We start from the raw sequence: 26,877 nt of genomic DNA on the forward strand, positions 1-26,877 counted from the left end.
CAGTGATCATTTACCTAGACCAGATCGAGAAAACAAGCTAGCTTATCACAGTTTTCTACTGTCCTTAAGTTAAATAATTCAAGAATAAACTATGGCCTCTATTTCAATAAAAACGGAAATAAAATTGGAATCGGAAGGCTTGCTTCTTGATTTCGCCCAGGACAACATAAAGGATTGTACAGAGATCGATCATCGAAGAATTGAAGATGAGCCACTTGTTGGTGGAGGCGATCTGATCGACATAGGTGAAGTAAAAGTGGAATTTCGTCTAGAGGAAACAGGCCAATCAGATAAATCGTCTGCCACTTTGAAACAGACTTTGGATGATCAGTACTCATGTTCAGAATGCAATCAGTCGTTTAGTAGGAAAATCCAACTTCAAAACCACGTTAAAACTCATAGTTTAAAAGATCAGCAGTCAAGCAACACGGACGATGAACATGGAACAGATTACAGCTCAGCTACTTCTGCCGCCACCAGTAAGCAATCGATTCCAGCTAACAAAGCAACTGATGATAGCGTTCAACTACCGCAGTGCGATGTGTGTCACAAAACGTTTTCGGAAAAGAGGAAACTATGGAACCACAAGCGGTTTCATCAACCAAAAAACCATGTGTGCCAGGTGTGCAAAACATCGTTTTCAGACAAGTAAGATTAACTACTAGTACTAAATAATCTTGAATCGACTTTTCGAACCCTCTAAGCAGAATACCCTCTTCGAATGAGTGTAATCGATTTTGTACCTTTTAAGGACAAGGTATTTGGAGTACATAGCTTAAAATTTCTAGAGCACCGTTTTTTAGAACCGTTGAACGGATTTGGATGAAAACGCATCACGCTAATTGTTCAGTGGTTGTCAACAGCGTGATGCATTTTAATCCAAATCCGTTCAACGGTTCTAAGCCTGGAACACATAGCGTCCGTTCCGTCGAGGTTTGCGTTTTTTTGACAGTTTTCCCATGGGAAATCTGTCAAATAACTGTCACGCACACGCAAACGTATGCATTGTGTGGGGCACTTAAAAAACGGTGCTCTAGAAATTTTGAGAAATATACTCCAAATACCTTGCCCTTAATTCCGCCCTATTTTGCTTATCCTTTGACAGATACGCGCATTTCGACTACCACTTGTATTGTCGGGCCGCCACCAAACCGGACTTCGCACAATCAAGTCGCGACGCGACCCAACTCGCGACGTTTCTGAATCATGTCAAAAGTATTGCGCATCCTTCTCGTTGTTGTCAGCAACACAGCGCACTAGATGCGAAACAGTTGCGACACTTGTGGACCAAGAAAATGGCAATTTTTGATTGAATGTCTGTCTTGATTCCAACCGGATAGACAATAATCTTCCTCAGAAATATGCGTCAAAGGTTAAGCAAAATACGGCAGAATTAAAAGGTATAAAACTGATTATACTAAATAATGTCTTGATTCAAATATGTTAGAATACAGTCAGGTCTTTTTTACGCGGAAGATACATACCGCGCTAATTCATGAACTCAGTTCAAAATTCAAAAAATCGCGCAAAAAAAGTCACACCAATTCTCGAATCATGCAAAAATAAGACGATGATAGAAAATTTTGTATGGATTTTTCATTAATATAAAAACCGCGTAAAAAAAGACCTGACTGCTTGTCGATTTCTTCATAGATGGTCACTGAAAATACATGAAAATAAGCACAATCAATCGAGTCAAATCAAGAAGGCTAAACCGAAAGATAAAATAAGAGAAAGAAATAAAAGAAGCAAATTGAGATCCCAGGCTGGAGGACCTTTCAAGTGTGATTTATGTCCAATGATATTTCTTTACGACCACTCGGTACCGGCACACATGCGAAAAGTACACGAACCGAAAAAATATGCGTGCGAATGCGGTGATAAATACGCAACTCGGTAAAAATACTTTTGTCTAGTTTGTCTGACTATTATTAACGTGTTTTAAATTGCAGCTCTTATTTGTTAAAACATATTCAGAGGCGTAATAAAGGCGTAACAACAGAGACTGAACACAAAGAATCGCCTACAAATGAAAGTCAACCGTCATCCTTCCCGTGCTCTAATTGTGATAAGGTGTATTCATCAGCGATAGGCCTGTGGAACCACTGCAGATATGTCCACAAGAAGCAACATGTGTGTTCTATGTGCAGTATATCGTGTGAATCTGAGTATGTGGAAAAAAAACTGAACGACAATTCACCCATGCATCTATAACATATCATGATTTATTTAAGGGAAAATTTGGCGCGACACATTAAGCTTAAACATAATCTTGAAAGCAAAGATTCAATCCCAGGCCAAGAGTGCGATTTTTGTAAAGAATCTCTTCCAAATGCAATGGAACTGAGGCGTCACAAGGAGACACTTAAACACTACTGTTGCAAACCATGCAATAAAACATATGGAAAATCGTAAGTAACATTTGGTAGATTGATGAAACCCTAATTTAAACCTTGTTTGTTCTGTATGAGGTTTAGACATCTTTCCTACGATCCTACCATACTTTATATTTGAATTTGCTCAACTTGAATTTCATTAAGCTTTTATTCGCTTATTATTTTTCAGATCCTTTTATAAATGCTTAAACATTAGTAATTAGGCAGCATCCATTTATTACGTAACGCTAAAATCGAAATTTTTCGACCCCCCTCCCCCCTCCGTAACGCTTTTTTGTATGAAAATCCGAAACTTTTTGTATGGGCCGTAACGCTTGGCCATACTCCCCCCCTCCCCCTAGAGCGTTACGTAATTTGTGGATGGCGCCTTATTAGTACAAGCAATTAGCGTTAGTACATTCCCAACTAACATTTTCAGCACTATAAGCTTCAGTCATTTGCTTTCTGTTGTGTAAGAATCGAATTGAAGCAGTCAACGCTGAATAAAATTGTAGTCAAATATAAACCGTAAGCTAATACACGGCTGCCAAACAAGCTCCATACAGCTACCAAACTCGGCTTTCAGAAATCAATCACTTGTCACTGGGGCTGCCTTTACTGCATTCTATTTCAACTCCGGCAGATTTCCCGGAAGATGTGAAAACTTGGACAAATCGAATAGGAGTCCCCAGTAATAAAACAGCTGCTACTATACAGTACAATTCGCAATACTGTCAAATCCACAAACCAGCAGCGCTTCGAAGGCCGTTATGCGATATCAGTAAAGCTAGAAGCTGTATTAAAGAAACTGTTGGTATACCAACACGGCTTGCCGGATGTAAACATTATTGTCCAAGCAAACTTCAAGCGGGATATATAGCTACTACACAAGTACTTTACGGCTATTCATCTCTGAGATGTGAAATTAGTTGGGTTGCTTTTAATGCACTTTAATCCAACTTCGGAAGATGTGAAAATAGAATAAGAGTCCCAACTAATAAAACAGCTGCTTTTATACAGTACGTATTGTAAGTTGCCAAACACAAAAAAGTAGCGCTTCGTAGCTGTTTAAATTACATTCTGCTGTGACGAAGAACCTGTTGGCGAAACCACACAGCGTTCAAAGTAACCATTATTGCGTTTGACGTTTCACAAGTTTTTGCAGCAAGATGAAGTTGGGTAAGATTTCTTGTGGCACAATTATAAAGCCTTTTCTGGAGTAGAACAAAACGGGCTACTTTCTATGCTATTTATATATAGCAGTGGGGCAGCGAGGACATCATCGGGACCAGTGGATACGGAGATCGGGAGCTCGATTCAAAGTAGCGGCAAGTACTTTAATTATTCAATTTTAAAAGCGATAGTTCCAGTTACTGGTGAATTGCGTCTCGGGAGGTACCATAACCTAAAATTATATTGAATCTAATAATGTGGGGTTGCCGTACAACTATTATTTAACAGCAATCAAAAGGCTGAAAAAGCGCCTTCTCAAGATGTTATACAATTTTTTGGTTACGTAAGAGCCGAGAAAAGAGCTATGACTTGTTGGTATAGGAGCTGCTCGCACAGCATATACACTCCCGTTCAAAAGTTTGGGGTCACCCCCTCAAAAACATGTCATATTTTTAGGCCCATATCTCCGTCAATTTGCGTCCGATTTCAAAACCCTAGGTTTCATTCAAAAGATAATAAGTCAAAGAAACTTTGAACATGATTTAAAAGAAACTTTTTCAAAAAATTTTGTATGTAAACTTTACCCAAAGTTGCCAAATTTTCTAAAAAATGAATATAAACTTATGGCAGTGTCGCTGGAAGTTGGGTCGACCAAATTTTAAGATGAGAGCGGTAATATGACCCATTTTCTATTAGCTTTCAACTGCTTTTTACAGAACTTAGCTAAAAAATCAAGAAAAAAAGTTATTAAGTAAATTAATCCTTGATATCATCGACCAAAAGTTTGGGGTCACCCCTCAAAATGATGTATCGGCCAAAAGTTTGGGGTCACTATCGTAAAACATGGAAAAGTGATTTGTTGATATCTTTGTCATCTTTTATTCATTTTTAATTCTTCTTGGCTTATTTGAAAGAAAATGAATAATACTTACTGGATAAACATTGAACCACACATATTTGTTGAAATTTACATACTAAAACTTAACGTAAAGTTGCCTCATTTTTTGAAGTGTGGTGAAATGTGTTAACTTTACATAACATTTTTATATACAAAAATCGTTAAATACGTTAAGTTGAAGACATCAAACGTAAATTTAGTTAATTATCTTTGAAATGAGCCAAAAATAATTAAAATTGAACTATAGATGACGAAGATATCACCAAATCACTTTTCCATGTTTTACGAAAGTGATCCCAAACTTTTGGTCGATGACATCAAGGATTAATTTTCTTAATAACTTTTTTTCTAGATTTTTTAGCTAAGTTCTGTAAAACGCAGTTGAAAGCTAATAGAAAATGGGTCACATTACCGCTCTCATCTTAAAATTTCGTCGACCCAACTTCCAGCGACACTGCCGTAAGTTTATATTCATTTTTTAGAAAATTTGGCAACTTTGAGTTAAGTTTACATACAAAATTTTTTGAAAAAGTTTCTTTTAAATCATGTTCAAAGTTTCTTTGACTTATTATCTTTTGAATGAAACCTAGGGTTTTGAAATCGGACGTAAATTGGCGGAGATATGGGCCTAAACAAATGACATGTTTTTGAGGGGGTGACCCCAAACTTTTGAACGGGAGTGTACATGTGGATTAAGTTCGCCAGATTCATGGGTATAGGACTTGCATAGAAGCTTCCGTCCATATGTACAACACAGTAATTCAGCATCAAGCCGTATTGAGGACGCTTAGTTGACGTTTACATTCCCAATAAATGTTAGTTGGGGGTGCTCTAGTCACAAGCGGTTATCATTGACTCCTTGTGTAAGTGTAGTTGATCTGGCGATAGTGCAATAGCTTCTAAGTATTGTTCGTGCACGGTTTCGGACGTACATCGGGCATAGTGCGCTGGATAGAGGGCCAGGTCCGCTGTCCAGCGCACTACGTCCGACGTTAGGTTTCACGTATGGATTTTGAGAAAATTCGATTGTCGGGTGTGGGGAAACTTCGGGTTTCAACCGCGACGACAATATACACAGCCAATCAAGCTCAACATATAGTATAAAAATGATCACACTCAATTTTACATTTTTTTCTGTTTTAGTTGGTTTTTGCGAGCCCACATAAAGCGAGCGCACAGACACGACGGTGAGTCATTCGAGTGTAAAACGTGCAATAAAGTGTTTTCAACCTACGTGCAAAGGTTCGCCCACATGAAATCTCATAATCTGAAAGAGCATGCATGCGCTAGCTGCAACAAAGTGTATTTAAATCAGTATGTTAGATATATTCTTGTCAATTTAGTACAAATGAATTATAATCTATTTCTTCTTTTGCAGTGCGTGGCTGACGAAACATTGGGAATCCCCTTACAATAAGTGCCGTCAACCAGAAAATATGAATTCTGAAGATTCACCACTCACTCGTGTTCCGGAGAATGATTCCAATGAAGGAATTGCTGCAAGTTTGGTTGAGAATAAACTTGGAGAAGGCAAGCACACCGACCAAAAGGCTCAAACCGTTAAATCTCAGAAAAATAGAAGCAATTTATCTAGAAAGGAAGTTCATAATCGGTAAGGTTATTTTTTTGTACCTATATTCATTGTATTTTCATACAAGGATACATACAAGTCTGTGCTAACAATATTAGTAACATGCATAATTGCATACATTTGTATAGCCTAACGATGCCTTTATGGTATTGGCCTTTTTTATTTCTTTTATTCTCTATTTTCAGAAACCGGTTGGGCAAACATTTAACAACTAAGTCGATTAAGAAGCAGACAATGTTAAAAGACCACCGCAAAGCAGCTGATCTGCCGAGTCGAAAGACTTCTAATGGACTTTCATGTTCAAAATGCAGCCGAACATTTAACCGGCAATGCCAGTTGGAGATGCACTTGAGATCACATGTTACCGAAACTACAGAACGGAACGAGAACGGTGATGAACGTGCTCCAGAAGAAGCTGGTTCGGACTTCAGTGCAGATAGCTCTGATGACGATCCATCATTTCTGTAATATGTAACTTACAAAACTTGTTGGTTTTACTTGAAGACTGAGGTGGATAAGACTTAATTTTACGAAATGAGAAAATACATAGATTTTAGTCTGGTGTTAAAAACTTGTTCTTGGTATCGTTAGTTTACTTTTTAAAGCACATTTTTCTCTTGTTTTATACTATTATTATTATTAACGTATCAGGGGGGTAGATGATCAGCCAGCGGGGTTAAGTTGATCACTATGGGATCCAAGTCCTTCAACCGCTGAGGTCGCTACAATTCTGTTTCAATGGAAGAACTTTTGACGTAAATCAATTGTGTAAATATATTTGAAAAACTTTCGATTCTTTTTATGCCGAATGTCAGATTTTCTTGAAAAATATTACCTTTCAAGATATGTAAGGAAAGGTGCAAACTTCCTGATTTTTCTTTAGATATTCCACCAAGTAGGGGTAGTCGGGGTAATTTGGCCAATGGAGCAATTTGAGCACCATTGGGAAATAACCTAAAACCTATTTTTTTGCAAATTCACCCTACAGCTCTAATACAGGTCTGATATTGGAGCGATTAAAACATTTGAATGAAGTAATTTAATCTCATAGTAAATTAGAAAAATAAGATTTAAGATTGTTGGCCAAATTACCCCGACGAGGGCTGATCAAAAACACCACATAAGACTTTTCTTGTTTAAATACCTTAAGATGACTTTCAAGTTAGTTTGTTTTCCATTTACTTCAAGTTGATACTATATGTTTCAATATCAAGCGAAGCAAATTAGGCTTGTATTACGTTAGGCGATATAAATTATTTATTGAAAATAGGGTGCTCATATTACCCCGATGGTTCGATATCTACGCAAAACAACACTTTTTCCAAAAATCATTTTTTGGCATATAAACACGATTGGACTATGATATGTTTATGCAACTAGTAGTATCATCAGAATCATTCTGGCCATACGATGTGCGAGAGATTCAACGTTGTTTTCTGCATCTTCAATAGTTTTTGCTTAGGGTGGCCAAATTACCCCGATTAACGCTACTTTAAAAAATGTGAGATCGATTTAAGAGTTTTCTGCAGGGATTCCTATACAAACTGCCCTACGGGTTCCTTCACAATGTTTTCGAGGGATTATTTCAGGCTTTTATTATAAATTCTATAATAATTTCTTCAAAAATATTTCCAGATTTTCCTCCAGAGAAATCTTCACACATTTCTCCAAGGGTTACATTGAAAAATTTCCACAGATTTATCGAGAATTCTTTCATGTACCCTTGCTGAAATCCATCCTAAGATTCATTTAAAAAATCTTTGGAAAAGTTAAAAAATCACCCAGGGATCCTTAAAGAAATTCTTCCAGGGACTGCTTTGGAAATTCCTCGTGGGTTTACTTAAAACATCGTGCAAGAAATCCTAAAGAAAGACAGTCAGAAATTCTTTCACAAAATCCTTTAGAGATTTCTTTAAAAAACTTAACAATGTTCTCCAGAAATTTCTCCAGGAACTCATTAAGAAAGTCTTGCTCGGATAGTTTGCAAAAATGTTGCATGTATGCCTTTAAAATTACTTCAACAATTCCTTTTAAAACATCTTGCATAGATTGTTCCAGAAATTCACCTACGAATTTCTTCAATTTTTTCCTCAGAGATTCCTCCAGATTTTCTACAAAGCATTCGTATATTGATAAGGCTGGAAGTTTGGAGCTGGGAACAAAAATTGGATTGAAGCGAGTGTTAAGTGGAGAAGTGCTAATTGTGTGGTGGTGCTGCCAGCCGGCCAATAGCGCACATAGGGTTAGACGAAAAAGAAGTAGTCGACAGGTGAACAAAAGAAAAGAAGCTCTTTACGATTGGGTATAAAGGAAGTGCTAGTAACTGGAGAGAAGGGCAAGTGTTCATTGGCCGAATGATCTGGCGATCAGTGAAGTTGGGACATAGTTGGAGTCGTGTAAGAAAAAAAAAAAAAAGAAAAGTACAGTAGACATTCGGTCGGTGCAAACGGTTTAACTGCAATGCTTTTTAACTGCAAGTCCGGTAAGTGCAACAAATTTGCAGTTATCGCACCGCCAAACGTCAAAATCGTGCGCCATGTTAGCCCTAATGAACAGTCGAATGAATTTTTCGTTCATTTTACGTCAATTGATGGCTTGTTGACACTGTCAGGCGTTGCAGTTATCGGATTTTCGTTCGCTAAGTGAAACGTAAACATGTTGCAGTTATCGAACGTCTACTGTAGTGGTAGAGTGTTGAAAAAGGAAACTTGTTGTCCAGAAAAGAGAGTGAGCTGAAGATCTCAGCTGAGCTGTGAAAAAATAAAAAAAGACCGGAAGAGAAATAAAGCTGGAGTGTTGGAGGAAAAGTTTCTTGAGGATTTGATGAAAAGCGAGAAGCGGGCAAAAGATGGAGAAAAGCGTAAACTGCGGCTGATTTTAAGTGAATTTCCTGTGAGAGCAAAAGCTGATGGGCAAAGAAAAACTCAAGGTGATCGTGATCGAATGAGTCAAACTGGTGATCGTCCGACGGCGCATCGTGACGGGCCATCGGAGTGCGGCAACAGTGGCTGATGCATCATCTGAAGAATAATTGGCAAGGAAACGCCATCCGGGTGAGAGAATTCCAGTTTCATCCTTGTTAGGAACAATGGCGTAAACTTAAATTATTGCCAATAGAACTAGATATTTTGGTTGCCTTGGCGAAACGGAGAGGAGACAGCCAAACAACCCTTTTTACATTTCATACTGTCGTGTCTCTATTACTTTTCACACATGATGCTTGTTTTCACGGTTTTAAAACAACATTTATCTAACATTTATCCATCTTCTCATAAAATCACAGTAAAATTAGCATTATTAACAATCAAAAACTTCACCAATTCTCGTACCAAAATCCAAACTCCTTTCTATTTACGAGGGCGTTGGTGAGTCGCTTGTTTCTCGATAAATAGGTATCATCCCTTCCTTGCTACCCCTTCCCATCCCTGAAGAAAGATGGCCCAAGGAGTGGCAAAACCTTTTAGCTACGTCACTCCAAACGTTGGTGTTCAAACATACTCAAACACTTACACTCACATCACCACATCGACATGTACTACTCAAGCAAATACACTCACACAATCTGAATCTTGTCGGATCACTCGCTTATAGTGAATCCCAAATCGATCCATTTCAAATCTCCAACTCCTTGACACCTATGGGGGCGCCGGTGAGTCGCTGGCCTTCCATAAAGCAAGTGTCATATCATCACATCATTTCCTATCCTCGTAACGGAGAAGATGGGCGTGGCCGGCAATGGAAGTTTTCATGTCTTTTTACTTCAACCTCTAATTGGATAGCTATTCCCTCCCATACAAAAATACAGGTCCCGTGACGTGGGTAGATCACCTTGGAATGGTGCGTTGCGGCGTAAGATCAACCTCCACATCAGATTTCGATTTTATGTTTTTATACCCAAAGTAGCCGAACAGCGGCTCGAGATTTGATGTTTTTTTTTCTTATTTTTGTATTTCAACTTCTGCTGATTTTTTTTTCAGGAGTAGGTATTTAGGTAAATTTAGCGCACACAAATAAATGCTAATCTCACAGATAAACAGACGTAACACTCCGAACGTTTTTCGATTCAAATTCTAGTCACGGAAACATATTCGCCCAATGCTAAAAGGACTGAGTTTGGCGCGTACCATATCTGCTTATTGTGACATAGTGCGACATATATGGCTATAACTTTTCAACGGTATGATCAAATTGAATGAAATTTTGACAAATTACTTCTACATACATACTTTATGTACATAAAAATTTTCATTGTAATCGGTTCAGTATTTTTGGCGCCAGAGTTGAAACGACAAAAAGGTGATATTTTCCAAAATGTTTGCACAAGATTCTCAAGTGGTAATTCCCTTGCTTTAACGATATCTCCACCAATACTCAACCGATTTTAATGAAAATCGTATGGTATTAGCTACACATAATATACTATTCATGGTCAAAAAGCTATTATGGCGAACGCAATCAAAAGTTATACAATATTTTCTGTATGCCAATTTCATCGTGGACACTCTTTATAAGGGACTTTGTCATAGAAACAAGCCCAAGTTGACCCTACCCTACTGCTAGTACTTATAAATTTATGTTCATATCATCACTAAAATAGTATTGTATAGCTATTGTCTTTCAATTTATCTCAAGTATTATACCTTGAGATATGGAAACTCAAAATCCAATCTTCATGTAACGCAAGACTGCCAATGAGCTACACTTCTCTCCGTGTGTGAGAAGCATCTCCTCATTTTTACTCACTACCAATCAACTCACAGTTTTTGTTGTTGGATTTGTATAAAGTTGGATGCGTTCATTCGAACATAAATAAAAACAAAATCCAATGTTTGAGAGAATGTATCAAAATAGAATCGTTAGCATTAAGCTGAAAATTGCTGTTTGTTTTGGAATAAATTTTAGATCTTTTTGCAGTTATTTAGAGACAACTGAACTTTGGTATATGTGTGGGCTGAAAACTCGCTAATAAAGCTTTTAATAACAAGTGACATAATCGTACAATAAAACATGGCTATGGCAGTAACTTCTACAGAAACGACTGATACCAGAAGTTTGCACCAAGTCTGTAGACTATGTTTAAGTAAAGAATCGCTTGCTGATCTGTTCAAAGATAGTAATTTACATCAATGGATAACGGATTTCATGTCAATAAAGGTATGGTTCGCATTTTTTTTTCTAGTCTAGATCTATGCTAAATTGCTAAGTAAGTTTGATCAATAATATTGACACTACCTTACAGATATCCATCGAAGACCGGCTTAGCAAAGCGATATGTGCTATGTGTCGGCAACGGTTAACCGAATTCCATCATTTCCGGGAACGTAGTCTGGAAGTTCAAGGTGTGCTGCGCTCTATGCTTCAGAATAAAGATGTCTCGGTAGAAACTGTGATGACGGACAGCAAGAAGAACAAGGATTCAAATGAACATAGATGTACACTTTGCGGGAAATCATTCTTGAAAAGGTAAGAGTCTTATAATATTTAGGGAATATGTGCTACAAAATTCTTGTAGATTTTTGCGAATATAGTAGTTAATTGCAAAGGATTTGATTAAATGCATTAATTGTCGTCAGCTAATCGTATTGCTACTTATGTTACCAATGATTAACAAAACTCGAATTTTTAGTCAACATTTGGACAAACACATGAAAAATCATACCAACATGATTCATGATAATAAGAAAAAGCTTCTTTCGGAGGGCAATGCAGCACTCATTGAACCAAAGGAGATAAAAATCGAACCTATTGAGGAAAGCGATATAGAACCTGAAACGCAAAGACCAAGCTCTACAAGTACACCAGAAACCCTTACTCAACGCGGCAGTCGTCAGAATAGCAGTGCGATTCGTAGTCGTGAGGGAGAACACCATGATGGATTGTTTATCGGGGAGATAGAATGTGAACCAGCAATGATCGACATAGACGACGTGAAAGTTGAGTCCAATACAGGGGGTGATGTTGAATTCCATATTGATGTGGATGTACTACCAGATAAAACTTCGAGTGAAATCTGCGCCAACGCAAGCAATGGTATGTTGCCTATTAATCGAAAAGAGGTCGCAAGAAACGTTGAATCATTTCAATGCAACAAATGTCATAAAACAGTACAATCTGGACGGGCACTTTGGAGCCACTACAGGACCGTCCATGGGCCAAAGAACCATATGTGCCGTATTTGCGAAATTGGGTTCCCTTTTCTGTAAGTATTCTAGCAAATTTGTCGGCTGTTATGTTCTTACATCACTATACAATTGGTTTTCAGGAAAGAGTTGAAGAAGCATGAGGTAACCAACAAGCATGTTATGAAACTGAAGGAAATCGAGGAAAATCAGTCGTCAAAAGTCCAAAAAGAATCCGAAGATATTTCAGATGTCTGCGAAAACCAACAAATGACAGAAAACAATAACAAAAATCCAAGTTCGAAGCCAAATCGGAAGCTTAAACGAAAACGGCAAGCTAAAGAATACATGAATAACTATAGCGAAGTAGAAGAAGAACAACCAATCCACCGAAAGCATAAGGAATACCTGACTGAGGAAGCTGATGCTGATTACAGGCCGCATATCTCTACCACCGATCAGTCACTTCAAAGTATTCTCAGTGGTGATGGTGAACAACTGCATTGTGATATCTGCCATGAGGTGTTCCCAAACGATAAGAAACTGATGCTTCACAAGAAATATCATGGTTCGAAACGGCACGAGTGTTCCATCTGCGGGAAGACATTCCTGAATCGGTATGATCTATTACTTTTTAACCCCAACCCAGACCAGGGTTGCCACATATACAGATTTTTATGTAATCATACAGATTTTCTTGCAGCTTTTCATACAGAATTCTGTATGTACAGATGTACAGATTTTTGGAAATGATACAGATTATACAGATTTTTCAGAAACTTACAGAATTTCAAACAGATTTTTCGCGTAATATTACAGATTTCATACAGATTTTTGACAAATAATGGTGATACAGATTATAAAGATTACAAAATACAGATTTAAATGTGGCAACACTGACCCAGACACGATTGATAGTTTTCCCTCTCATTTCAGGTTTGTACTGCAAGAGCACATATCGTCGCATGGTTCCAGAAAACCCAAACCCAAATCAGCAAAAGCGGTGGTGGTACCACAGCGAAATGTTCCTGGTAAACCGTACAAGTGCCACATCTGCCAAAAGGTTTTCAAGCTACAAAGCTCATTGCGGAATCATCGCAACGAAAAGCATGCACAACGGACACACGGGTGTCAATTTTGTGGCCGTTTGTTTGCAACAGGGTACTGAATGAATGTGTGGTACATGTGGTAATAATTATTTATCACATTTTTCTTAAAATTGTAGATTTGACTTGCAATGGCATATGAAGATTCATTTCAATAGTGATGGCGAAGAGACTGAAGGGATGAATGAAGTAAAGGAAATAAAGTTTACTCCCTAGGTTGACATGCAACACCGGAGACCATAGGTACAAAAAGCTACATTCCATTTCTTATACGGCTTGGAATACCAATGGAATGCAATGAAATTATTCAACCTGGACTGAACGTGAATTATATTGATATTGCCTAAGGTGTATATGAATAATTTTATATGAATAGAAAGAAATTCTAATTTTTGTCATTAGTAAAAGTCAAAATGATTATAAAGACATAAATTCCAATGTTACATCAAAGGCTAAGGCCATGCCAAAATAATTCGATGTTCCTTGAGCATCAAGATAGATTCACGCCGACACCACTGTATAGCTTTCAAACGCAGTTGTATAAAATATATACAGTAAACTTTCGATAACTTCAACATCTGACAGACATCAACAATCCATCAGTTGATGATAAATGAACATACAATTCATTAAAATTTATAACACCTTCCAATGCACTGTATCAGTTTCTTCTAGTGCTGAAAATGTATTGAGACAACGTTAGGTCATCATTAATTTTCAATTAACTTCCGGATCAGATATAAAGAATACTTACAGGTAATGCAAATCAAAATACATTTTTTTCATGTTTTATTGGTATTCAATCCATTGATTCATGTGTTTTGTTTATTTTGTAGAAATCATCGAACCGCAAGAGTGAAACGTAGATGGTGTTTAAGCTCGTCTCGCTTGCCGGCAAAACGGTAAGAATAGGTCAGAAAGTCTCAGGGTAAAACAAACTACATAACTATTACTGTTGTTCCAGAGTTTTCAACTTGTGGGTTTTGAAGCAATAGAACTTAGCAACAAATCATATCCACCGCCATGTCTAGCTCTATCACCGAAGGCGTCACTACAGCATCGTCCACCATCGTAGAAGATTACCTTTTTGACGAGGGTGCTAAAATACATCCCAAACAGATCCCGAGCGATTCACTTGCATCAAGCTCAAAAGCATCGATCATCAAAGTAGAAAATTCAACAGATTCATCACACATCAACATCAAATCAGGCGGCAAAGGCTTCGGATGCTTCGGTTGTGCGCGACGTTGAGCGGCAACAATCGACAGAAGTCTGGAATGCTCCGGGTACGTCGTCGGCTGTTGTTGCCGCAACAGCCAACGAGAGCTGGCCCAGATTATATCCTTGTACCGCTGCTATGTCGGAAAATGAGCTGAAGAAGAATGCTTGGCTGAGTATACGAAATGCATCAAACACGAGAAAGTAGTGAGTACATATCGTATCGATAAGCATTTTTAAAACAGTTTAATTTATTTCTGTAGAAAAAAAATCAGCGATACTAATTCCTATGGTTAACATGGTGCATGTGAAAGTTATGTCTAGCTCGAGTTTATAGAATTTGGTTTAGGACTATGATTTGGATACTATTGGATTTTAGTTAACAGGAGAACAAAGGATTGGTAACACTAGTTTACAAAAAAAAGTTATGAACTTCTATCAACGACCAAAATTTTGAATGCATAATTATGTTCTGATATCAAGATCGTGCTTCAAAAAATGTTTAGTATTAAGAACAGTTTTTGAGTTTTTCCTGAAAATCGAGCTCTACAGTTTTTAAAAATATGAAATTTACTTAAATTCAAATACTTTGCGTTGCAATCAACGAATTTTCAATCTTTTTGCATAAATGGAAAGCTGAATATAGTATGTTTCGATCATTTGAACATAAATTTTGCATCAAATCAATGGGATTTGAGATATGGAGATTATATAGGTCAATCTCCTTAAATTCCCTGGCCAAGTTCGCAGGGGTTGACGGTATTAAAGTGAAGGAGTTTCATTTTGATTATTGTAATGTAGTGTTCTTTAGTGAAACATATCACCTTTTTAACACTTTAATGCGCCTCCAACGGTTCATCACGAACCGGCTGCTGCAGATGGAGTATGGCTGATCATATGCATCAGACATGCTCGATAAACAGGAGGAACCGCCGGGGCTCAGTAGAGTCTATTCCCAAGCAATAGTTCCAAGTCGGTTGGATTTGAGAAGGTTTTGAAGATCGTTACAAATCCTAATAATAGTATTATAGGATTTGTGACAGGTTTTGGAACCAGCTGACGTCAAAATGTTGTTTGGGCTCTATTTCCCACGTTTCTCGGTTGATTTTGATTAGTTATTTATTAATGTCAGAGTCGCTTTTTTCGAATTTTTACAATGTTAGTTGGTCATATTTTCTTTAAATAAAGCAATTAAAATCGATCGAAGAATTAATAGTGGGAAGGAGATTTGCAGCACTTAATTGTGTTGATAGATTCGAAGCTAACGTGCGAACACTTAAACGCATTGTTGACGTCAATGCGTTCGACGTGACATTTTGGACAAAAACTGACTGCTTTTTATTAACTGAACAACGTTACTTGTGTATGACTAGGTTGACATTTCTAGGCTACGCTTGAGAAAATGACATGGTTTATGTAGGTAGGATCGATAGGACAATTGAACGAATTTTAATATTTTTCATAGTATTTGTAGGTGGATGAATACATAATAGTTGACATGCAATCTTTATTATTTTGACATTTTTTTTGCAATTAACTGACCAACTTGGCGTATTTTTGTTCAACTCTTAGATGGTATTATGACACCAACAGAAAAATATCAGAAGTTCAGTCACATGTTTCTGTGGGTTTTGAACCGATGACAATTTAGGGACACAAGAGATGAACACAGAGAAGTAGAAAACGATTAGCGAAATCAAGAAAATAATTTGACACAGGATCGACTATATTTTAACATGCAGGGTTCGATTGATTCGATGAAAAAAGTACAAACATACGAGAACTGACTTTACGAGAGCAAAAAAAATTGAACCATACCTCAAAATCAAACAAGAAGACAAACACAAACCGTGTGACCATAACACTACATAGGCAAATCCTGACTGACTGACCAATTGAAAACTTTCCAACCTTCTACCGTAACTTTCTGAGTCAGTAGGCAACAGTGTCTTAATGGATATCATTTTCCGCGTACGGCTGGCAAACTGCTTCTGAAAGATTACGTACTCTTTTCTATTTTCGGGTCTAGTGTAGAGGTTTCAACTCTATTCAGAGTGCAGCTAGAAACCTAGCAAAAAAAAAAAAAATAGACCAATCTCCTTAAATTTGAGCAAAATTTCCAAAAAATAATGAAGATTTGTATATTTTTCAGTAAGAAAAAAATCAATTAAAAAATTATTTCTCAACGGACATTTGAAACATTAGATGTTAGCCAGGTACAGTAAAAATTTCAGCTCAATCGGAGCATTGGTTACGGAAATAGAGATGTATGAAGGCAATAACTTTGCTTAAAAATAGAACAAAAATCGATTTCAAATCGAGAGCCTTGTATGGAAAGTCGACAAAAGCGTTAACAATGTAACTCCTCCGCGGTTTCATCCTTGAAATCCATCTAGAATTCCTCCAGGGATTCTTCCGGGAATTCCTCCGAGGATTCCTTCAGAAATTTATCTGGAGATTCCTTCAGAAATTCCTCCGGGGATGCCTTCAGAAATTCTGAAACCGATTTTTGTTCTATTTTTAAGCAAAGTTATTCACGCTATGTCTGAATCAACAGATTATAAAAAATGAATGTACATCGGGTTTCTTTCCATAAAACGTCAGTATTCAAGCTATATTTTCATTTGCAGAAGGTTTCAAAATATTCTATCGGGGAAATTTTGATTTTTCCATCTTTTTGACCGTTTTTCATACACATTTGCTTGAAATCCTCATTTTCGGTCAATTTCTCTCCCATACAAAATGTATGGAAAAATTTTCACCGATAGAATATTTTAAAACCTTCTGTAAATGAAAATATAGCTTCAATACTGATCTTTTATGGAAAGAAACCCGATGTACATTCAATTTTTATAATCTGCTGGTTCAGACATAGCGTGTATTCCCTTCATACATCTCTATTTCCGTAACCAATGTTCCGATTGAGCTGAAATTTTTATTGTAACTGGCTAACATCTATTAATTCCTGGAGGAATCTCCGAAGGAATTCCCGGATGAATCACCGAAGGAATTCCTTGAGAAATTTCTGAATCAGAAATTCCTCCAGGAATTCCTTCGGAGATTCCTCCAGGAATTTCGTCGGTGATTCATCCGAGGTTTCCTCCAGGTATTCCCCGGGGATTCATCTATGAAATCCTTCTTAGATTCTTCCTGGGATGCCTCCGGGGATTCCTTCAGGAATTTCTCCAAGGATTCCTCCAGGAATTCCTTCGGAGATTGATCCATGAATTCCTTAAGGAATTCCATCGGAGCTTCCTCCGGGGTTTCCTCCAGAGATTCATCCAGGGAAACCTTCTAGGATTCCTCCAGGGATTCTTCCGGGAATTCCTCCGGGGATTCCTCCAGGAATTCCTTCGCGGATTCCTCCAGGAATTCCTTCGGGGATTCCTCCAGGAATTCCTTCGGAGGTTCCTCCAGCAATTCTTTTAGGGATTCCTCCAGGAATTCCTTGAGGGATTCCTTCAGGAATTCCTTAAGGGATTCCTTCAGGAATTCCTTTGGGGATTCCTTCAGGAATTCTTTCGGGGATTCCTCCAGGAATTTCTGCGGGGATTCCTCCAGGAATTTCCCCGGAGATTTATCCGTGAAATCCTTCTTAGGTTCCTCCTGGGATTCTTCCAGGAATTCCTCCGGGGATTGCTTCAGGAATTTCTTCAAGGATTCCTCCAGGAATTCCTTCGGGGATTTCTCCAGGAATTCCTTCGGGGATTCCTCCAGGAATTCCTTCGCGGGTCCTCTAGCAATTCTTTTGGGGATTCCTCCAGAAATTCCTTCGGGAATATCTCAAGAAATTCCTTCTGGGAATCCTCCAGGAATTCCTTCTGCGAATCCTCCAGGAATTCCTGCGGAAACTCCTTCAGGAATTCCTTCGGGGATTGTTCCAGAAATTTCTCCGGGGATTCTTCCAGGAACAAAAGTAAGAAATTCCACCCAGAAATTCATTCGAACACTTTTTCTGGTATTCTTTCTGTAATTACTCCCGGAAGGGGATTTCTCCTGGAATTTTTTTGAGGATTCTTCCACGTACTTCTTATAGGGTGTCTATAGAAATTCCTTCGGGACTTTCTCCAGAAATTTCTTCCGGGATGCTTTCAGGAATTTCTTTCGAGATTTCTCCAGAAATCTCGTCTGGGATTTCTCCAGAATTCCTTCCGGGATTTCTCCAAGGATTTCTTCTGGGGTATCTCCAGGAATTCTTTCTGGAATTCTCTAGAAATCTCTTCCGGGATGTCTCCAGGAATTCCTTCCAAGATTTCTCCAGAAATTACTTCTGGAGGTTTTAAAGAAATTTCTTTCTGGATTTCTTTAGGTACTCCTATCGGGGTTTCTTCAGAAGTTTCTTCCGGGATGTCTCAAGGATTTCCATCGGAGATTCTTTCAGAGATTTCTGTAGAAATTCATCAAATTTACCATGGCAAAACATAACCCGTAACGTGGGTAGATCACCTTGGAATGGTGCGTTACGGTGTAAGATCTACCATATCAAGTTTTGATCTTGCTATTTTCCCAGCTTGGATTATTTAAATGCAGGGACATTCCAGGATCAAGATTTGGTGTACTGTTTTACACTATTTATTCATTCATTTTTTTTACTCTATTTTTCACTGGTAATATACCGTTTGTTTCAGAGGGATGAAGGTAAATTTAATGTATATATAAATAACAATTTACAAAAATATAACAGTGGAGAACGTATCACAATTCAATACTATTTTCTATTTCAATTTTACAAGCAGGTAATCAGCGATCATAACGGCAAAGTATCTCTTTCTTTAAAAAGGTCAAGATTACCGTACGATTCAGTGACAAGTAAACCACGGTTCCCGCGTCGATTTATTCGTGCCGAGTTCCATTTCTTTTTTTTCGAACACTTACTATATTTTTTTTTTGTTCATCACATTTTATATTACGCGTTTCGAACATTCGCGGATAATAAATATGTACAACGGTTTTATTATCCTCAATCCTGCGAAAAAAAAGTAATACAAGAACATTAGGTGAAATTCAAAAGCAACGATTTTAGTTGTTTGGTTGCCCAGTTTTCTTGTAAAGCTAAGGCGCGGGTTTCGGTTTTTCAGCATTGGCACTAAACATTCAACAGTAAACGGAATTGCATACAGTTTATTTTCTGATCGAGAAACGATAAGCTTAGAACGTGCGTTATTACGAGTTGATCCGACATAAGCGTGGTTTAAAAATTATTCAAACCCGGTATATAATTGAATTAAATACACAAACATACGATAAAATTATTGTATTCTTCCGACAGCCGGCTGGCGGAAGACTAAATCACTAAATCACCCTTCCCACTAATAAATCCTGTGACAACAGTGGGGATGCGGAGGTACACACGGTCTCTAGTAGCAACGGATATCACACTAACATTTTTCCCTTCCCCGATGACCGTAAGGACGTGGCCGGCGCCGGTACTGAAAATATAAAGTTTTGAACCCTCAAAATTGCACATTGAGAATGGAAAGCTACACCCAGGTTCCATCCTTTTGGTTCCCTGTGCAATGTTGACTGCTCTGGTCAGTAACGGAGGACCAACTACGAATTGTGCGGTCTTCTCATGCTCATGATCAAACTTACCATGGCAAAACATGATCATTGAACCACCATCGCTTCTTATTTGCGCTTTGTTTCGCTCATATCAACCGGTTCGACGGCTGAGTGGTAGCGTGCGAGCCAGGTGAGATCAAGGTTCTTGGTTCGAATCCGGTTGCCAACAGAAACTTTTTTTAAAATGGAAATCGGGTCCATGGTAAAATTGAAAACATTAATCTGTTGAATTGAAACGAAATTTAGTCTGCACAAATTTAGTGGCGTTGTGCACTTAAATTGAACCTCAGAAAAGTAATTTCAACCGCAATCCGTTTTTCAGTATATACACTCAGCGAAAAAAACTAGCGAAATTCATCGAAATACCTTATGAAAATTTGCTATAACTAATTCTTATGGATGACATAAGAATACCTTACACTCAGCCAAATAACCTTCAGATTTCCATAAGCCCCAACTTATGAAACGGCCTTTAAATAATTCATAATGATTCGGATGAATTTCATAAGGTCACTCTATGACGTAAAATCGTCTCACGGCTTGGCTTTTATTCGTGTTTAGCAACATGGTATTCTCAAGCGTCGGTAGCCGTGTGGATAAAACACAGGCTCGGTGATCCCGACGTTCATGGATCGAATCCGGTCTGCATCATTTTAAGATTTTTTTGTTCTTTTCATAAGTCTATCTTATGAAATTTGTCATAGCAAGCACGATCAATTTTCATAAGGTATTCTTATGTCATCCATAAGAATTAGTTATAGCAAATTTTCATAAGGTATTTCGATGAATTTCGCTAGTTTTTTTTCGCTGAGTGTACGTTCAGGAATCCAGAGATTCGTACAATAAATTCTCTAGTGGGTTCTCTTAGAATGAATGACCCTCGAGTATCATTTTTATTCTTCACACTGCATGAAATTGGCTTCTTTAGCGATTTTGAGACAACGCCATATTCTAAATCTGCATGTCAAACTTAGCCCAAATCCAAATTTTCATCAATTCTGGTGCTCGGGAACCTATTGTGGATTTACCGGCTACTTGTATTCTACCGTTACTTAAGAAGCCGTTTTCATATAAAAATCAACTTGATTGTCAAAAAATGAATGTCACTGAGTAGCTAATGGCAACGTGGAATAGCGCATACAATAAAAATGTTTAAAAACATTTTTAATTTACTCTTTTTATAAAACGGCTACTTTGCAGGCCATACTGAAGCGACCGGTAGAATACAAGTAGCCGGTAAATCCACAATATTTAAAAATCAATTTGAAGTTTGTATGGGAGCGATTTGTCGAATCACCCCTCGTCGCCTTTTGAACTGGGCGCAGCAGTCAAGCAGTTGCCCAGCTGTCAAAAGTTGATTTTAAAAAAAATCTTTGAAATTTATTTTAGGTATCAAAATAAAGTTCTAAAAATCTGAAAAAAAAATCATAGTGGCTCAGAAAAAGGTGCTCTTTCATATAACATCAAAAAATCAATACATTTTTTTTAAATTTAAAAACCTAATTTACGAATCATTTCTATTTCCCTCTTTCTAAATTTTTCATTAAAAATAATAATAATAATAATAATACGAATCATTTCTAGATGATTCATCAATTTACCTAATACGAGGCAAGTAATTCAAACAACGAACAGCATCCAGCCAAATTTTGAGTAAACTAATTGTACTCAATTCATGATCAGATGCGACTGATTACTATATTAAATCTAAGGTTTTGAAAATTTTCTTTCCCTAAAATATTTCTAGGAGGTTTTTTTTCTCTTTGAACAAAAATGTTGAAGGATCAGGATAAATTCAAAAAGCTACCGAGAAAAACTCGGGAATTTTATTTGCCATTTTCGTTCTGAGTGGCCAGACTGTAAATGTAGTGACTGTGAAGCTTACATGTGTGCGGTGACGAACGATACATTCAAAGGGCGTAAATACGCTAAAGCATCAAAAGCTCTACCTACAACTGTTTATACAAACGACGCAGGTACGCTTGATGGCATATAAAATCTTTTCCATGCATTTGTCAACGGTGTGGCTTATTCTCAACCTTCTCAACGCTTCAGTTTTATTTTTAAATGAAAATAAATTCGTTCATCAGAATCAAAGCGTAAACATCTAGAAACTATTTCAGCAACATTTAGCTACAAAAAGTATTAAAAAAACATCCATAATGGATACTGTGGTAATAAAAAAAGAACCAGAAGTTGCGAAGAATACGTATCAAATTTGTCGACTCTGCTTGAGTGAGGACTCCCTGGATGATGTGTTCAAGGAAGAAGAACTACATCAATGGATAGCGGAGTATCTTTCAATCACGGTAAACGCTCGTAATAATTGTTTGCATCCATCGTATTTCAACGATTTTTTCCTCTTTCCAGATATCATCCGGAGATTCCATGAGTCAGGTTATTTGCGTTATTTGTCGAATACGGTTAACCGAATTTCACCAGTTCCGGGTACGCTGTCAGGAAGTGCAAGATGTCCTACAATCACTGGATCAGAATGATAATTCCGAGGCTAACAGTGAACTGTTGACCAACAAAATGCTACCAAGATACGGATGTACTCATTGCGGGAAAATGTTTGTACTACGGTAAGATAATTTTGAAGAACTGTTGTTACTTTTCTATAAACTTCTGAAGAAACTGAGAGTTCAATATCAGCGGTGTATGTAGGGAGACACGGTTTAATACGTGCCGTTGGGATGCAACGAACGACCCACTCCAATATCTCCCGAATAAAAAGAGTTTTGATGAGTTCTGCACCAGAGTCCCTTATTATTTTGCTTTCTTCGCAAAAGTATATAAATACCATCAGTGTAGGTGTCATTGGGCCAAAATTGCATAGTCCATTCCTTTGTAGGTCGTTACAACAATATTTTAGCTCAAAATCATTGTTTAATTCGGTAGATACGTTCGTTTTAATATTATCTAGGATTGTGTAAAGCAGAAATGCTTTAATTTTATTTTTTTACAATGATATAGTTTTAATTGAAATTGGCCTAATTTCACCCCTTCTAGGGGTCAAACATTAAAATTCGAACAAAACAGTTCAATGTGAGAAAATACCGCTTGCAAACCAAAACTATTGAATATATAGATGCTTGCGCACAACCTATCAGCATCTAGTCACTTTCAAATAATGTCACAGATCACCAAACGTGAAAGTTTGATCACATTCACTGTAAACGATCAATGTTTCAATACAATAAACGCGCTATCTCTTAAACAAAATCCCAACTAGTATTCTCAAAAGACGAAAGTATTATTTCTTTATCATCAACGTAGAAACTGCCCAAGTAACCACAAGCATTATAACATTGCACGAATTAGACTGAATATCAACCTTTGCAATGCGTAATGCAGTAATTCCACACTTGTCATGCAATAATCCTTTAGATTTGCATTATCAATGTGATGATGCATTGCATTTTTCTTTACATTCGGGTTTATTAAAAGGTGATATAAGATAATTCAATAATTCAACACTGCAAAAACTGAATAAATGCAATGTACAAACTAGCAAAGTTTGCTCTAACAATACAATCATAAAAGCTTGACTCTAATGGTAAACAAATGAAATCAAGAAGATAGAACAACTTTACGGTCAACTCTAGCGGTCTTCAACATTTCTGTTTCGACTCCCGACCAACTGATTCCACGTTTGAGCCACCGATCGACGACAGCAAAACCTATTTAGAGATGAAGTTTTCTCTTTTCTATAGGCTGCTATCACATGCCAATAACGATGGAAATCACAATTAGCATATGAGCAGTGTGCGAAGGGTGTTTTAATCGAGGTTTTAATTTTCTTATGTTGATTAAATATCTTCTAAATGCATTATGTATTTATCAGTAATTTATCGGAAAGTGATAGTTTACTGTATTCTATTACATATGACATAGTCGTTTTGCCCTCTACTGCAATAATTGAGACAGAAGAACAGTTTCCTTTTAGTTAATGAAATATCTGTTGTTATCACTGCAGCAGAAACGGTCCAAGGTGCCAGCGCGTATGAAACTTATCTAGCGGTCCTCAACACTTCTGGTTCGACTCCCGACCCGGCGACAAAAAAATAATGGGTAAAACATTCATGTGTGGGGGCATCAGCACCGTCGATAACGAAACGGTGCTAAAAATAGATTTTTGTTTTGGTTTTTCGTGTTGCACGTATCAAGCATGTGAAATGCAAATGTACAGCACATGCATTTATATTACTTTAGCAATGGCTGTCAGCGTGCTGCAATATGTGGCACTAATTTGATTTTAGTGGGGCCCTTTTCGACTTTAATATTGCTTCAATGAGGTGTTTAAAGTAATGCAGCATTATATTCATAATTTTAATTATCAATATATGACAAAATTGATGCACTTATATACGGCTTCGTGGTTACTTGGGTGATATGCATGCATTTTTATTTTGCATGAATCTAACATTAATCGGGTTTTCAAATATTGAAAAATGTATTGATTTTTTATTTTTATACGAAAGAGCACCTTTTTCTGAACCACTATGATTTTTTTCAGATTTTTAGAACTTCATTTTGGTACTTAAAATCAATTTCAAAGATATTTTTTGAAATCACCTTCTGACAGCTGGGCAACTGCTTGACAGCTCCGCGCAGTACAAAATGCGACGAGGAGTGATTCGACAAATCGCTCCCATACAAACTTCAATTTGAATTTTAAATAGGTTCCCGGGCACCGAAATTCATGAAAATTTGGTTTTGGGCTCAGTTTTGCATGCAGATTCAGAATATGGGGATATCTCAACGCCGCCTAAAAAGCCAATTTACAAAATATTACACCGTTTTATGCATAAAATAATGTGAATACTCTCACTGGTTTTAATTCACATTTGTAAGGTTCTTATACTGATTGCATTGCTTCTATATGGCCCAAAGTCACGCCCAAAATTAATCATTTGCACTACAGCTTGAATAAATAAAATTTTCATACAAAATAGCATACAAAGCCAAGAAAACTCATGTTACTTTTCAAAATAACTGCTCAAAACACCTTGCAGCAATTCTTTACATGCCCGGTGTTCAGCTATTTTCTACAGGACATTTTAAAACAACGATTTGGTATAGCACGCTCTACAAAAAAAAAATCACATCACTTTTACTTAACGGAAAATCAACTAAATGTGACTTTTCTCTGCACCGGATGGTCAACGCAAGTTATATTTACCATATTCTATCCACTTTTTGATTATCACTTTGATAAATGTTAGTATTTTGAGCGAAACATCTTTCTTGATTTATGGCCCAAAGTTACCCCGACTGGCGGTATGTAACTCATTTTACTATTCCTTTTTCTAGCTATCATTTGGATCAGCACGCGGTGACCCATACGAAAGTGATTCGTGAAAATCAACTTAAAACCGTTATAAGCGAAAAACAACATGTAGGCTCGTCAGAAGAAACTCGAGAACGTAAAACAGACACTGTAAATCTGGCAAAAGATAGAGTGAATGGAACTTCGAATCACGAGAATCGTGAACCTCAAGAAATTTCTGCGGCGTTGGTTTCTAAGAAACCAAAGAAAAACCAGGTACAAAAAGTTCGCGAAAAAAGAAGTCCTAAGAAAGTTCATCCTAAAGAACCAACAACTGTGCGAACGACTGTTCTCGAAGACATGATTGATATCGAAGACATAAAAATTGAACCCCATGGAGATGATGATGATGGATGTTCAAACATATCGGTAGACCAGCCGTCTTCTCTACCGCTTGATATCGATAACGACAATAGCCAAGACATGCAAGTGGCTCCCATAGATGTCAGCCAAATTGTACTGGAAAAACCTGTACTATATCGAGACAAAACTGTTCCGTGCCCCCTGTGCCATAAGAAATTTAGAACCAAGCTTCTTCTTTGGAATCACAACCGAACAACCCATGGGCCAAAAGTACACAAATGCAAAGTTTGCAAAGCTCGTTTTGCCATGCCGTAAGTACATTAGATTTTTAAGGTCAACGTTATTACAACTGCACACCCATTTTAGAGTCCCTTGTTCGGCTGTTCTATTTTCGGTAGGGTAGCGAACCACTTGGGCAGCGGCCGGTATTTTGGGCACTCTTCAAATTGACTTGAAATTTTGTACACGGCTAGATACTATACGTATCTCATCGCGTTCCAAAATTGGTGTCAATTGGTTCAGAATTGGCTGAGTTATAGCAGAAAAGTGCCCAAAATAGGACCCCTGCCGAGATGGTTCCACTTCCCTAATAGTACTTTACGCAACAAGGTGCAGAATGAAAAGATTTTTACAGCACGAGTCGTACATTTATCTAACGAGGCTTGCCGAGTTGGATAATTACGACGAGTGCTGTAAAAATCGAGTTCTGCACCGAGTTGCGTAGAACGTTTTTGCAATTTCATTCAAATTACCGCTTGAGAATAGTTTTTAACAGAACTTTTACATTAAACTGCACACTGATGTTCATAGCCATGTTAAAGAAATCTGATCATTGCAGGTTATACTGTGCAGTTGTTACATTTTTCAAATTTGCGTCCAGAAAGCATCAAGAAGTTAATCAAAATTGAAAACAGTGCTGTAAGGGAACGTCCATAAATTACGTCACGCTTCGAGGGGGGAGGGGGGGTTCAGCAAAGTGTGACGACCCATACAAAAATTTCATAGGTCCCATACCAAAAGTGTGACATAGGGGGGAGGGGGGGTTGAAAATGGTCGATTTTTGCGTGACGTAATTTATGGACGTTCCCTAATAGTTCATTACGCAACGCAAGTCATTGCCGTAATGAACCATTACAGCACTGCTAATTCTGTGTGGGAAAGTAGGCTGCCATGTGCAGCATAGTTGTCCCATGTTCCAAA

At 37.6% G+C, this 26,877-nt stretch overlaps 3 protein-coding genes across 3 annotated transcripts in view; 2 read left to right on the plus strand and 1 right to left on the minus strand.

The window, feature by feature from the left end:
- Positions 1–26,877, minus strand: part of LOC109622949 (hypermethylated in cancer 2 protein-like) — a 301,534-nt gene that overhangs the window by 220,485 nt on the left and 54,172 nt on the right. The window lies entirely within an intron of this gene.
- LOC115253671 (zinc finger protein Xfin) overlaps positions 1–26,877 on the plus strand; it is a 33,704-nt gene that overhangs the window by 3,529 nt on the left and 3,298 nt on the right. The window contains exons 2-15 of the mRNA XM_029871134.2: positions 4–648; positions 1,654–1,896; positions 1,953–2,168; positions 2,235–2,411; positions 5,590–5,760; positions 5,825–6,058; positions 6,223–6,501; positions 11,664–12,067; positions 12,143–12,236; positions 12,300–12,773; positions 13,093–13,219; positions 22,154–22,351; positions 22,413–22,627; positions 25,359–25,988. Of these exons, the coding sequence (XP_029726994.2) occupies positions 92–648; positions 1,654–1,896; positions 1,953–2,168; positions 2,235–2,411; positions 5,590–5,760; positions 5,825–6,058; positions 6,223–6,501; positions 11,664–12,067; positions 12,143–12,236; positions 12,300–12,773; positions 13,093–13,219; positions 22,154–22,351; positions 22,413–22,627; positions 25,359–25,988 (4,019 nt within the window). The 5' untranslated portion in view covers positions 4–91. The remainder of the gene's footprint in view (positions 1–3; positions 649–1,653; positions 1,897–1,952; positions 2,169–2,234; positions 2,412–5,589; positions 5,761–5,824; positions 6,059–6,222; positions 6,502–11,663; positions 12,068–12,142; positions 12,237–12,299; positions 12,774–13,092; positions 13,220–22,153; positions 22,352–22,412; positions 22,628–25,358; positions 25,989–26,877) is intronic.
- Positions 8,454–13,615, plus strand: LOC115265548 (zinc finger protein 420). The gene is made up of 6 exons (XM_029871135.2): positions 8,454–11,191; positions 11,277–11,500; positions 11,664–12,236; positions 12,300–12,773; positions 13,093–13,317; positions 13,382–13,615. Exons 1-6 carry the CDS (start codon positions 11,045–11,047, stop codon positions 13,476–13,478), a joined length of 1,740 nt encoding a protein of 579 aa, XP_029726995.1. The 5' UTR covers positions 8,454–11,044; the 3' UTR covers positions 13,479–13,615.

The sequence above is a fragment of the Aedes albopictus genome, chromosome 2 (genome assembly GCF_035046485.1).
Source record: "Aedes albopictus strain Foshan chromosome 2, AalbF5, whole genome shotgun sequence".
NCBI classification, from domain to species: domain Eukaryota; kingdom Metazoa; phylum Arthropoda; class Insecta; order Diptera; family Culicidae; genus Aedes; species Aedes albopictus.

What these genes read in the sequence shown, in the direction of transcription:
- LOC115265548 (XM_029871135.2), top strand. Translation starts at nt 11,045, where the DNA reads ATGGCTATGGCAGTAACTTCTACAGAAACGACTGATACCAGAAGTTTG. An exon ending in GGGAAGACATTCCTGAATCG is followed by an intron (nt 12,774 to 13,092) that starts GTATGATCTATT and finishes CTCTCATTTCAG; the next exon opens with GTTTGTACTGCAAGAGCACA. An exon ending in GGCCGTTTGTTTGCAACAGG is followed by an intron (nt 13,318 to 13,381) that starts GTACTGAATGAA and finishes TTAAAATTGTAG; the next exon opens with ATTTGACTTGCAATGGCATA.